The sequence below is a fragment of the Nelumbo lutea genome, chromosome 1 (assembly GCF_056320005.1).
Source record: "Nelumbo lutea isolate HS-2025 chromosome 1, American lotus-T2T, whole genome shotgun sequence".
Classification (NCBI taxonomy): Eukaryota; Viridiplantae; Streptophyta; class Magnoliopsida; order Proteales; family Nelumbonaceae; genus Nelumbo; species Nelumbo lutea.
In genome coordinates this window covers 115,886,603-115,900,637 of record NC_142684.1, presented here as the reverse complement: position 1 = coordinate 115,900,637, position 14,035 = coordinate 115,886,603, and the positions used below count along the sequence as shown (strand labels likewise).

Here is a 14,035-nt window from a genome sequence, read left to right as displayed (position 1 = left end):
AGTGTAGTACCGTAGTTAGTGAGACTTGTACACTAAATGGGACCGCCCTACCATTTTCTGATAATGACATCATTGCAACTGGTACTATCAATGGAGATATGGGGGATGTGCTGTGGGGTGGAGATGTGAACTCAAGAGGTTAGGGGTGTAAATCAGATAGGTTGGACTGGGTTTATGGTCAATCTAGTTTCAAGCCTAAGATTTAGCTTTAAGGCTTGAGCCCCAATACATGAATTTTCTAATCTGAACTCATCTCATATTAATATTTGATGCACTTGAATTGGATTCGGGCCTAGTCAAGTTAAGTTCTTTAATAAATCTACTCTAAAATTACACTTGTATTTATACAAATATATATTTATATAAGTAAATACATATCTATAGATGTATATATAAATATATATAATCCTCAGGCTCAAGCTGGGTTCATGCTACTTAGGAGTTAAGAGGTTAGGCTTAGGTCGAACACAAAAATTAAAAAATTAAAAAAAAAACTTAAAATCTTTAACTCAAACCTAACCTAATGATTGAAAATCCAAATCTAACCCTTCAATCCAAATCTAACCCATATAAAATTTTGGGGCTAAATTGGTTGATTCCAATTTGTGGTGCAACTTTTGTATAATGAATTTATGATATATGAAATAGAATTAGAGAGATTTGTAGTGCCTCTAGTCCTATAGCTTTTTACTTTTTTATTTTTTTACTTTTAAAGCATCTGCTCACACGTGGAGGTACCCTCCTTGTTCAATCAAAAAAAAAAAAAAAAACGCTTTTGCAAGCAGAAGCACGACTCCTCCTCCACAAGATAAATTCCTGCATAGATCTCACATGATCCAAACATCCCAAAATGCATTTCTTGTGATGCCGTGCTATATTCAAACGGATTCAAATGTTCTTCATTATCATCACAAGTAATTTCAGAGTTTAAATTGGGAATAAAAATAAATGAAAAAAGATGGATGAATTTTTCATGTTTTTAATTTTATTACCAATCAAAACTGAAAAACAATATTCGCATCTATATTGTGAAAATGTGAATTTATCGTAAATTATTATTATGAATAATAATCTTTGAAATTATATACATTTTCCTATTTGCAAAATTTATACTCACTCCCACGGTCCTTCCCCACTACGGTTAGAGTCGTACTGTACACACAAATGACAAATGTATAGACAAGGCACCGATCGCTTTCTATAATTTTTCTGATTTTCTTCTTCTTCTTCTTCTTCTTCTTCTTCTTCACTTCACTTCACTTGGACTGTTTTTTCCCCTTCCCGTCGTCATCGTCGTTCTCCCTCAGTCTCAAAGAAAGAGAGAAAGAAATAAATACTTAATAATCAGTTTACAAGATTCCGTGGGAGAACTGAAAGAGGCATTGATTGGTTTTTGTACCATTGTGCTCTCTTTCCTTTGATTCTGGTAGAAAAGGGGAACGGCTTACGACAGGGAGGATTTTTATTCGTGTTTAGTCGTGACAGAGGTTTGAAATGCTTAGAAGCCAGCTATTTTTTCGGGTGTTGGAGCTGATCGGGAAATTGCTGCTGGTTTGATGGAAGGGGCAGTGAGGGGATTCCATTTAACTCACGTGTTATTTGATGGAGGTGAAGGTCTTGAGTCGATGTCTGGCTGCTTCTGTATTGAGGTTTCGGAGTTCTGTTCTATTTGCAGCCCTTGTTTTTCAGGTAGCAATTTCGCTGCTATAAACTTCTTTCCTTTTCTGCTTTTCCTCCATTTCTATCCTTACGTTTAAGTTTAAAACTGGAGATTTACGTCTTCGCCTTTTCCTCTCCATGCTAAATGGCAGAAGGAGATGTAGGGTTTTTAGTAGGTATATCCTGGCTTTACTATGTCTGTTTTGAGATATTCCGATTTTTTGGTTTTTTATTATTTTAAGCGCATTTGCGACTGTCATGGTATACAATTTTGGTTTTTGAGGGTTATAAACACTTAAACAGCTGAGACCATCTTTAAAATTTTCCTGTGGATTCTTCCCCAGCGTCAGGGACATACGTCGTTGGTTTATTTGGAACTTTTTTTTTTTTTTCACTGGACCATTTTGGAGACATTTGCCAAGTACCCTGATACTTCTGGATTGCTCAGAGTTTTGAGGCTTTTCAAAGGGAATTCATAAGAGAAAGTCTTGGTATTTGGATTACAGCTAGTTATTTCATCTCTATTTTTAGTTTGTATTTATTGTAAGTTGGGTTTTCAAACTCTACTGAAACATTTGAACCTTCGCCCATCAGTTCATCGAAATTTCAGAACTCCTAAAGCCAAAACTTCACCAACATTTGAAAATTAGCAAGAAATCCTGTAATTCGAGTAAGAATTACGACTTGGGTCGTGTTTGGATTTATTACTTACTATGTTAATGATTCGTTTGTCACGTGCATTTTTCCCATACAATTGAAGGGGAGATTTCGGGCTTCCTCATAGTATCTGTATGCACCAAGGCGTATGAGTTCATAGCATGGGAGTGGATTTTGCCTATTATCCACCAGGCTTTTCTTTCCTTGAATTTTCTTTGGAATCAGAGGCTTGTTTCTATTTGGAGAAAAGCCTATAATAGCTTCTTTCATTTTGTTTGTCATTGTGCTTTTAATGTTTGTGTTCTCTCTCGCCTTTAGGTTATATTTATCCTGGTCTCAGTTGACATTGCTAATGGCGCATCCCAAGAAAACCAACTGCAGTTGCAAGGCCTTGTAGAAGGGGGTAAGGGCGTCCTCTCACATTCTTGCATTCATGATCAGCTGCTTGAACAGAGGAGGCGACCTGGCCACAAGGAGTATTCTGTTACTCCACAAGTCTACAAAGAGTCTGATATCTTGAGACCCCTTCTCCATAAGGGAAGGTCATTGCTTGAAATTTCCCCATTGTCAGAGTCACAGACGGATGTAAGACAACCTATTAGAATATATCTAAATTATGATGCTGTAGGGCACTCCTCTGATAGAGATTGCCAAAATGTTGGCGACATTGTGAAGGTGGGTATTCTAATCATTTATAGCATGCTACTGGTATAGAGCTGTAGAAATTCATTTACATCTGCTTTGTATTTCTTTCTCCCCTACCCCTTCATTTCCAGGTCGGGGAGCCTCCTGTTACTTCTCTTCCAAGTATACCTGCTTGCAATCCTCATGGAGATCCACCGATTTTTGGCGACTGCTGGTATAATTGCACTTTGGATGATATTTCTGGGGAGGACAAGAGGCATCGCCTTCATAAGGTTTAGTTTCTCAGTCTAATCCTTTTTCTTAATTTTCTTTTTAAATCCAGGGAAGATTTTCAGCATAATGCATATTTTCATCAGTACTAGCAAGGAATAGCCCTTAAATTTTGACAAACATGTCCTGAAGTATATTGATCTCCCTCAATAGCTACACTATAAAAAATGTGTAAGTTTGATTTACAGGAATGACAATGTAGGTCCAAGTATCACTAGATACTTGTTGCATTTGATGCTTCCAGTGAACCACTGAAATGACTTAGTGTCACCGTAGTTTCATTTATTAGTATTTAATATAATTATGTTTTATACTTACACTGTAATAGTGTAAATGTATTGTTTAACATTTCGTTTTTATTACTACAATTATCTTCTTATTCCTATCAATTGTAATTTTTATCAGTTGCAAGATTATATAAATTTTATAATTAGAAAAAGAAATATAGTGCAATCTTGTCTACCCAGGAAAGCCAGATCTAGATCAATAAGATAAGACAGTCAATCTTAACAATGATAAAGAAGAAACTTAGGAAGGGTTATTATCAATATCAGAACAATTCTGCTCCTTCCTCCCCATTCCTAGACAGTCTACAAAGAATCAGCCAATCTCCATATCCATCTGAACAAGATGTCCATTCTGGATGCCAGAACTCTAGTCTCTTTTATGTTACGCCACTTGCTTAGAAATACAAAGGCCCCTCGATGCCATCTCTGAGCTAGCCAATCTCTAAACCACATAATAACAATATGAGAATCCCCCTACCTCCACCATGGCAATCTCTAATAGAAGCCACAGTCTCCCATGGTGTGTCTTAACACTCCCTCCAAAAAAGCACCACAAGGAGTTGGTCAAAATTGAGTTTTGCTACTTGCCTATTGGCCCTATTCCTTGGAGGAAGTTGTTTGGAATAACCTGCATGACGATGGAAAATCTGGAAACATCACACCAACCTCAAACCATGTGATTGAAAGAACAGTCATTGAACTCCTCCCCCATACATGAATATGGGCCACTCTGACAAAGATCACATCAATCAACACCTTAACAGACCGTTTCATGTTGGAGAAAAATATGTAATTTTCCCCCCTTCAAAAAAAAATGTAATCTTCTTTCCCTCCAAATGGACCAAAGAATAGTCCCCCAATTGTGTGTTTGTTTGCATTTTCCTTATGGAGAAGGCATTATTTTATCATGCAATCTTTATTGTATTATAGCTTCCTATTAGCTTAGGGAATGATTCCACACCTTTGTCAGATATACCTTATAATTATCAAAAGCAATCTTGTGCAGGCTTTAGGGAAGACAGCTGACTGGTTCAGAAGAGCCTTAGCTGTTGATCCTGTGAAAGGGAACTTGCGATTGAGTGGATATTCTGCTTGTGGACAGGATGGTGGTGTGCAGCTTCCACGTGATTATGTCGAAGGTAGTCTTGCCTTGACACATGCTTGTCTTTTGTTTTTATTTTATTTAATCATGCTAAGTTGGTTTCCATAAGTAACCAATTACATCCTCTTTGCAGAAGGTGTTGCTGATGCAGATTTAGTTCTTTTGGTAACCACAAGACCTACTACAGGAAATACTCTTGCATGGGCAGTGGCATGTGAACGTGACCAGTGGGGTCGTGCAATTGCTGGTAGTCTTCTAGATGTATTCTTTGAGCAGTCTTTGATCATATCAGTGTGGGACATATCTAAATGGATAATAACTAATGACACTATGTATCATTGTATGCTTTTGTAGGACATGTGAATGTTGCTCCTCGGCATTTGACAGCTGAAGCAGAGAAATTACTTTCTGCTACTCTCATACATGAGGTTGGTTGTTAAGTAAACAAACAAAAAGTGTAGTGGGCATAAACTTAATCTAGAAGTCAACCACCCCATGCTGGTCCAAGCTATCTGGGGTATTGGGAGTGTTGAACCGTATATGAACCTCATTGCATTCTAATTCCTGCCATCCTGAGATTTTACCATCACACTTTCCTTAATCTAATCAGAAATTGAATTTCGTCCAGGTCATGCATGTTCTTGGTTTTGATCCACATGCTTTTGCACATTTTCGGGATGAAAGAAAGAGAAGGCGGAATCAGGTAAATATATTTATCATGTTAAGTGGACACTCCAGAAAACAAAATTATACTTCTGCAATTCTAGTCCAAGTGAATTAGATTTTCACTCTAGACGCAGGAGCTCTCTGATTTAACATTGTAACTGCCAAGGTCCTTTTTTCCATTCATCCAGCTGATAACCTGTGAGAATATTCATCCACTTCCAGCCTCCGAAAATTCAAAGAGTACACTAATTTCAATCAGTGCAACAAGGCTAATCTACTGTCAATCCCATGACTGATTATGCCTGAATAAAAATAGAACATTGCTTTAGAATCTCTTGAAATCTTATGTCAACCACACATAATATCATCCACTGAGAAATCAGCAAGTTCATCTCTCTATGCACTGAACAAAGATTGCAACTTGCCACCCTTGCATGAGATGATTTGACGCAATAGGAAAACTTCATGCTTTATCCCACCTGCCATCTATAGTGGCAGGTCTTCTCAGCGTCTCTACCTTCTTTATAACAGCAGTACTCAATTGATGTGCCACTATTTGGAGAACCAATGATAGGGCTGGTTAAGTCAAAATTGTCATTCATATGAACTTGGAACATATCGTTTTTTTTCTAAACATACAAATTCAAATTTCCAGTTATGCTTACCCTTTCTATTTTCAGGTTACTGTACAAGCCATGGATGAGAAGCTTGGGCGGATGGTGACCCGTGTGGTGCTTCCACGTGTTGTCATGCATGCAAGATATCATTATGGGGTTAGTCAAGCACTTCTGGATTATGAATTTTTTTTTGGCGGGGGTGTGTGTGTGTGTGGGAGGAAGGGTTGGAGTGGTCTAGCATGCAAATTTTTGTTTTTTTCTCTTTATGATCATTTACCTATAAAAATAAACACTTGATAAATTCTTTAACTGCAGGCTTTCTCTGAGAATTTTACTGGGTTAGAGCTAGAAGATGGGGGAGGACGTGGCACGTCAGGTCCTCTCTCTCTCTCTCTCATATACTGGGTTAGAGCTTGCTTTGAAACATAGAATCATATTATTGGAGCTCATAATGGCAGATACCTCTTAAATGTTACATATTTGTATAAGACAGAGATCTTTGGAGATTTGTTGATGAAAGATCCATTACCCTTACCCAATGTTGGTCCCAAATATCTGGGGTCTTGGGAGGGGTGGACTGGATAGAAATCCTAACCTTTGGCTCCTTTTTTATTAAAAAGTGACTGCTGTCAACATTTGTTGATAGTGTTATTTGTTAACTTTTTCCATGAAATTCTGAAGTGTTATTGGAAATAATGTAGAAGATAGAAGAAAATAAATGGCGCGCTTTATCATGGCCATAACTGGACAATAATAAACACACCATTTACTATTTTTATCTTCTAAAACTGACCTTATGCAGTTTTTCCCATTGTCTACAGCTTCAATTCATCAGTTTTAGGTTCTTTTACTCAGAAAATCTGTTGTTAATAATCAATGACTTGCAATTTGCTCACAGGATCTCACTGGGAGAAGAGGCTTCTGATGAATGAGATTATGACAGGATCAGTGGATACAAGATCAGTAGTTTCAAAAATGACACTGGCTTTACTAGAGGATAGTGGATGGTACATGGTTAATTATAGTATTGCAGACCATCTTGATTGGGGCCACAACCAAGGGACAGAGTTTATCACCTACCCTTGCAGTCTTTGGAAGGGAGCATACCGTTGCAACACAACGCAATTGTCAGGCTGTACATATAACAGGGAAGCAGAAGGGTATTGTCCGATTGTAAGTTTTAATAGGGACCTCCCCCAATGGGCCCGCTACTTTCCGCAGTCCAACAAAGGTATGCCTTTGGAGACCGGATCTGCTCCTCACACAGGGTGCCTCACACCGACCTCACACACACATCCTACCATGCATTGGGAACATCTCCCGTACTTAAGTTATTATTCGCGGGAGATGTTCCCAATGCATGGTGGATGTGCCTGTGAGGCGCCCATGTGTGAGGAGCAGATCCCATTCCATGTCTTTGTGCTTCTATTTTTCCACTTTAACTTTTGAAGGTGGAAATCCGATGCTCTTTTATTTACCTATTTTTTTCTTGTCAAGGAACCTGGATCCGTCCATCCCTATTGTCTTGGTACCACAATTATGCAGTTTGAGTGTTAATCTTGTTAAATCTGAATGCAATTGTTGATTTTGATTTTACATATGATGACTCAAGGTGGAAACTGTGTCATAAGACTTGTAACTGTCCTGCTCAAGGTTTTAAATTTTGAAAATTTTGAAAAAAAGGCCATTTTTTACCCTTGGTACGAAATGGAAAATTCAAATTCTGTTTTGTCAATATTTTTTATGATTTTTATTATTTAATATTATGCCAAAAGTTTTGAGCAATGTGGCTGAAATTTGAAATCTCAAAATTTTAGATGAAAATTTTAAATTCCGGCCACAATAATCCTACCAGTGCTTTTTAATATTTTGTTTTGTGGCTTGGCCCTGCATATACATGCTTTTCCTGTTGATGGATTCTATGGAAGACATCTTCCAGGATGCAAATAATCTTTGTTGAAATAACGTCAACTGCTGGAACTATAGCATTGTCTTGGAATTCGGTTTACTCCTGCAGAAAAAGGCCCTTTAATCAGATTGTGGTCACCATCCTGTATCCGTTGATTACTGAACTAGGAACTTCTTTGTGGGACTTGTCAATAGCATGTTCAACCTCAAAGAGGGTTGTGGTATGTAACAGTTTTACAAGTTTGGCCAGAAAAGATTTGGCCTGTCAACTCCCTGTTTAGCTAATACATCTGCTACCCCATTTGCAGACCTTCTCACCCCAGCTGAATATATATATATATACATATATAAATCCGATCTGATTTTTAATCGGATCCAAATCCGAAATAGGGATATCTGAATATGACAAAATAGGATCAGATTTCGGATCGGATCATGATCTGATCCATTTGCACCCCTTGTAAAAGTGCCAAATATTTCTGACTTTATTGAATCTCCTAGGCCAATTGGACCTGAAAACAAAGCCATCATCGAACCTTGATGGTCTCTAATAACTTTCCTAACGCCTGCTCTTCCCAGGTTGCCCTTAGAGCTACCATCAAAGTTTAGTTTCAGTTTATTTACAGTCGGGAGCTTCCAGTCCATTCTCACCTCTTCAGTGTGTCTGTCTGTTTGTGCAACTTAAGACCAAGCTCTAATAATGTCATTAACTGAAAAGGCTTAGAACATCTGCAATGTTTACCCATTAAGCAGCTCTCACTGTGATAGCTTCCAAAAGCTCCTCCTTAGACCTGCTTTTCTCATTGAAAATTCTACTGTTCATAGCATTCAAATGTATAGATTGCCATGTTTTTGTGTTTTGAAGCATATAGAAAACACATAAAAATACTATTAACAAATCATTAACTTATATAGTCAAGATGGTCATGGTGTTTATTTATTTTGTCATTAACCAAACTCTGATCAATGCAGGTGGACAATCATCATTGGCTGATTATTGCACCTATTTTGTAGCTTATTCTGATGGGTCATGCACAGACACAAGCAGTGCTCGGGCACCTGACAGAATGTTGGGTGAAGTGCGAGGAAGTAGTTCCCGGTGAGTAATCGTCACCATTATCATCAGCATCATATGGGGGGTCAGCTACATGAATCCTGTTTTGCCATTCATAACATGACTCAACCTCTGGCATGGGCTAATGACATTTCTGTATTTGTAATTATATGGGGTCAGCTACATGAATATTTTTTTGCCATTCATAACATGATTCAACCTCTGTCTGGTATGGGCTGATAACATTTCTGTATTTTTAACCATTGTTTAGAAAACCGGACTGGACTGGGTGGTTGAACCGGTTGAACCGTGACCAGGCCCTGACCAGTTCGGTCATACCCCAATAACCAGACTTTCTCAAAACCCGCTGAAAACCGGTGAACCGGTCCTGATTTCATGAAACTGCCCAGGTCCATACATAAGTGAAATTTTAAAATGTTGTTAACAAGATTTGAACTCAAGACCTGTTATTTTCACAGATTACTTAATTACCACTAATCCACCTCTTTACTTATGCTAATTAATGACTATTTATTATATATATATTTATATATATATATATATATATATATATATATATATATATATTACATTATTATGCACGTATTCTAAAGAAAGTGTAAGTTAAAAGGCTTATATATAGTATTTATATGACCCGTAGTATATATATGTGTATGCCACATCATCATGGTTCGACCTCTGGCTTGACCCTGGTCGAACTTCTGACCCGTGAACCTCTCCCTTCTCCGGTTCTATGCTTGGTCCGGTTCTCTGAACATTGTTTGTAACTATAGGTGCATGAGTTCATCTTTAGTCCGTACTGGATTTGTCCGAGGATCCATGGCCCAGGGGAATGGTTGTTATCAACAGCGATGTGTAAACAACACTTTACAGGTATGGCACTCTTGTTGATGTCTGGGTAGGTTTCCTAAATATGAAAAGTTAAATTGTACAAACACACTCGAGTGCATACTTGCAAAAAGAAAGATATTAAAGAACTGTATTCAGTTCTCTTCAAGAATTTTTGCTCTCACCACACACTTAATGGCCTCTTACTTCCTAAATTTTGATTCTTTTTGGATCCATGCTTCTCCTTTATAATATGATGTGATTCATGTATTATATAGGTTGCTGTTGATGGCTTGTGGAAAGAATGTCCAGAAGCTGGAGGACCAGTTCAGTTCCCTGGATTTAATGGTAACTATGCAGCCTACTGTTGAAATCTGTATTCAGTTCACTTGTTATTTTCATTCTCAAATAAGGTTTTTGGTCTAAATGTGTGCAGGGGAACTCATATGTCCAGCTTATCATGAATTATGTAACACCATGCCAGCACCCATCTCTGGCCAATGCCCCAGTTCTTGTAATTTCAATGGAGACTGTATTGAGGGAAAGTGCCACTGCTTTTTAGGGTTTCATGGTCACGACTGCATTAAACGTGAGCACTGATCATTACTTGTTGCTTTCATAAACATCTTATCCCACAACCACGTGTCCAGACATTTTATGTTACCACCATATGGTCATTGGCTTTGTCCCAGCTCACCTAAAGAAAATTTTGAATGATGGAGCTTTTGATATTATTTCTAAATTCTGAATTCTGATAATATAGTTAAAGAGATAGCTCAATGCCTCAAATTTCCAGAACAATTTTTCAAATAAAAATTTACACGAAAAGATTATTGCTTTGTCCCATTCATTCCTCTGTCATTCAGATTTTACATGCCCAGGCTCCATTATTGTTTTTTTCCTTTTTTTTTATTTTTGGGGATCAATGACTCCATTACAATATTGTTGTTTTAGATCTGAAATGAACTCTTTTGCAGGTTCTTGCCCAAGTGATTGCAATGGACATGGAAGGTGCCTTCCTAATGGAATATGTAAATGTGAAAATGGACATACAGGGATTGACTGTTCAACAGGTAATATCTTTCATCCTAAAATTGTGTTGGTGTCTTCTTAAAGTACTTGTTGTTTTTTTCTTGCTAGAAAACTTTTTTACCAGCCACTGGATTTTTTAAGTTCATATTATTAGCACATATGAACAGAGCAAATAATTGATGCCTTTTACCCCTTGTTTGAAGCAAAAATTCAGTTTTATGGCCAACAAAAATTCCTATTTCTGAATCTGTCATTCTGAACTGGCGGGCCACCTTTGATGGATTATTGGCTTTAGTACATACTGTTTGATTATGCATCCTAGGTGGCCCAGTCTGTTTTTGCAAGTAGTGGTATGAAAAGATCTATCCATGATTGATATGTATATATCGAAAGAACATCAAAAGATAATCATGATTTTATATGATTGCAGCTGTTTGTGATGAGCAATGCAGTCTCCATGGTGGAGTATGTGATAATGGAATCTGCGAGTTCCGCTGCTCTGACTATGCAGGGTATACATGCCAGAACAGTTCCATGCTCCTTCCTAGTCTGTCTGTTTGTAGGGATGTTCTGGCAAGGGATGCAATGGGGCAACATTGTGCACCTAATGAACCAAGCATATTGCAGCAGCTAGAAGCTGCTGTGGTCATGCCTAACTACAACCGGTTGATTCCAGGGAGTCGGACACTATTTAGCATTTTTGATAATGGCTACTGTCTAGCAGCTGCCAAGCAGCTAGCCTGTTGGGTAAGTTTCTCACTTTCATGTTTCGTTTTTGGCCTCCTCAATTTTCCCTCTTAATCGTGTATGCTATTCTCCATTTGTTCTGGCGAAATTGTAAATCTAGAACAATTAAGTGGGGTTTTTATTCCGCCATCCCATCTCTACCTCCATTTACAGAATGTATCTAACAAGTAGGCTGCCCAGAGTGGGGTATAGCTTCACTATCACCAATTGATTGGATTGGTCTGTGGGATCTTGAATGGCCTTTAAGAATATGATTCAACGGCCTTGAGGGAATTCCTTCTGTTGGATGGTTAGATACATGTTACGTGGTGGTGCCAAGTTACCATTGTGCTAGTTTTGCAAAATAATTGGACTTGGTATGCTTTACTGATTACTGCTCCCTAACGAGAATATTAATTACAGAAATTTGTGAAATGCCAGATCTCCATACAGAAGTGTGACAAGGATGGCGACAATAGGCTAAGGGTGTGCCATTCTGCATGCCGGTCATACAATGTAGCCTGTGGAGCATGCCTTGATTGTTCAGATCAGACCCTCTTCAGCAGTGAGGAGGAAGGTGAAGGGCAATGCACAGGATTTGGCGAGATGCGACCGTGGTGGCTAAGACCCTTCCGAATCTTTTATTTGCAGCAACAGTAACACAGAGGGAGTAGTTTTAACATATCGCCCTCTTTTTTTATTTTTTTTTTTCATTCCTCTTTAATTTTTCTAGGGATAGCAAAGGTGGCACATGTTGTACGATGTCACCACACGTAGGTATTCCTTTACCCACCCAGCAGAAAGAAATCCTTGAAGAAGGATTGGGTGGTATGTTTTCCAAGTTCGGGCTTTCAAATTTGGAGTCCAAACGTATAGAAAAAATTGAGTGTAGAAAAAGGAATAGAAAGAAAGAAAAGCAAAGAAAGCTATTGTACGGGTCGATGGGATTGGTTAACATAACAAATAGGTTATCCCAAGGGATGCGTTGGATCTCTCTCTATCTAATGTTTAATCCCATTCCTTGTCTTGAATTCTCATGGTTTCCAACTGCTTAATTTGGTTTTTCCATTTCCAATGTTGAATACTTGGAATTGAATCAAACAATGAAAAGGGAAGGCAAAACGAGATGCTGCTTGCTAGTTCATTTCTTTACGTGAATGTATGTGTATATCTTCGCAACCTAAAATAAAGGGACGTGTCTTAAATCCCAAGCAAGGACCAACTTGAACAATTTCATTTTAGTTATTATCAAGTGTTCTTCCAAATGAAACATAAGATGAAGGGATTAATGCGATGCGAAGCATGTCCGATTTTTACACAAGACAAGAGATCATCAACCAATGAACCATGTCCGATTCCGGTCATAAAATCCGGGCACCAACGCCACCCTTCACAATCAAATAAAAAAAAAAATCAAGAAAATGAAGATACAAGACAAAAACAAGCCAGAGGTGAGATGCATGCATGTATCATTCATTCCCATTTCGCATGGGATGACCCACAAAGAGTGAAAGAAGGGGGAAAGTGTCGACCATCGAGTCATGATCCAGTAGTAGGGCAGAAGGTGATCAAGTAATCGGATCCCGTGCAGGTGCACGTGCTGGACGCATCGTCGTATGCATAACTGTACGCCGTCGGACACGCACTTTTGAACATCTCCGAGTACTGGGTGGATGAACAGGTCTGTGGCGTCGAGTGGTCTCCCGTGCAGCAAAACTCCGGTGTGTTGAACGCCGCACACGCGCTTTTGCATGCTACCACGTTGTTCCCCGTGTCCGTTACTTGCAGTTCTGCCGGACAGCTACCGTTGAGATCAGTAAGGCAACCGGCGTACTGGCAGTCTCCCGTCCCACCCGACGGCCGTACTCCCATACCCACATTGTAGAATTCAACCAGTGTAACGGGTGGTGCGCCACCCCCGGCGCAGTTCAATCCACCGCAATCGCCAGTAGCGCATTTACCATTACCCGACTCGTCAAAGTTACATCCGGTGCGAGCCCAGAATCGGCCGGACCATCCAGGCGGTGCGGTGAGCTGGAGCGATGCACCGGGCGGCAAGGAGAAGCCACCATCGCCGAGGACGGCAGCACCATTGCCAGATAAGACACCTGGCCAGACAGTGTAGCCGCAGAAGTTTTGGAGGGTGAAGAGGGTCGCGAACGCTGTTCTTCCTGCAATTGAAAAATGATGTGACAGTCAGATCCCAGCCCAAGCGTAGGAGGAGAGTGAGTGGATTAATGGAATGGGGAGGGGAGATGAATTAATTAATTACTTCCAGGGTTCCTGGAGAAATGGAAGGGATGAGATAGAAATAGAATTAGTGGAAATACTGACCGAATAGAAATGGGAGCGCAAGAAGAAGAGTAGCCTTTCGCCAGGTCGCCATCAGCTTCTTTATCTTTGTGTTGTGAAAAGTTAGGAGTTGGAATGGAATTGATTGGTAATTGGAATTCAATTCGGTGGCCGTGGGGATCAAAGACAACGTGGAAATCTTTAAATGGATTTTTGGTCGCCCAAACCCAAATCCCAATTTGTGGAGTGGAGGGAAGGACTCCTGATTCGT

The 14,035-nt window shown here is 39.2% G+C and overlaps 2 protein-coding genes across 2 annotated transcripts; one reads left to right on the top strand and one right to left on the bottom strand.

Moving 5' to 3' along the window:
• The first annotated feature begins 842 nt into the window (after positions 1–842).
• LOC148876964 (uncharacterized) lies at positions 843–12,503 on the top strand. Its single transcript, XM_088979300.1, has 17 exons — positions 843–1,689; positions 2,635–2,991; positions 3,093–3,233; positions 4,525–4,657; positions 4,754–4,867; positions 4,975–5,048; positions 5,249–5,323; positions 5,967–6,059; positions 6,219–6,279; positions 6,802–7,134; positions 8,784–8,910; positions 9,660–9,759; positions 9,993–10,062; positions 10,151–10,303; positions 10,692–10,787; positions 11,177–11,493; positions 11,914–12,503. Exons 1-17 carry the CDS (start codon positions 1,603–1,605, stop codon positions 12,130–12,132), a joined length of 2,550 nt encoding a protein of 849 aa, XP_088835426.1. The 5' UTR covers positions 843–1,602; the 3' UTR covers positions 12,133–12,503.
• Positions 12,504–12,695: 192 nt separating this feature from the next.
• LOC148876963 (pathogenesis-related thaumatin-like protein 3.5) lies at positions 12,696–14,035 on the bottom strand. The gene is made up of 2 exons (XM_088979310.1): positions 13,807–14,035; positions 12,696–13,643 (listed from the first exon to the last, which is right to left on the bottom strand). The coding sequence occupies exons 1-2, from the start codon at positions 13,856–13,858 to the stop codon at positions 13,012–13,014; spliced, it is 684 nt and encodes a 227-aa protein (XP_088835436.1). The 5' UTR covers positions 13,859–14,035; the 3' UTR covers positions 12,696–13,011.

Coding starts and splice junctions, on each gene's coding strand:
- LOC148876964 (XM_088979300.1), top strand. CDS start 1,603: ATGGAGGTGAAGGTCTTGAGTCGATGTCTGGCTGCTTCTGTATTGAGG. Junction 5,324..5,966: donor GAAAGAGAAGGCGGAATCAG/GTAAATATATTT, acceptor TTCTATTTTCAG/GTTACTGTACAAGCCATGGA. Junction 6,280..6,801: donor GGGAGGACGTGGCACGTCAG/GTCCTCTCTCTC, acceptor ATTTGCTCACAG/GATCTCACTGGGAGAAGAGG.
- LOC148876963 (XM_088979310.1), bottom strand. CDS start 13,858: ATGGCGACCTGGCGAAAGGCTACTCTTCTTCTTGCGCTCCCATTTCTA. Junction 13,644..13,806: donor TGCGCTCCCATTTCTATTCG/GTCAGTATTTCC, acceptor TTTCAATTGCAG/GAAGAACAGCGTTCGCGACC.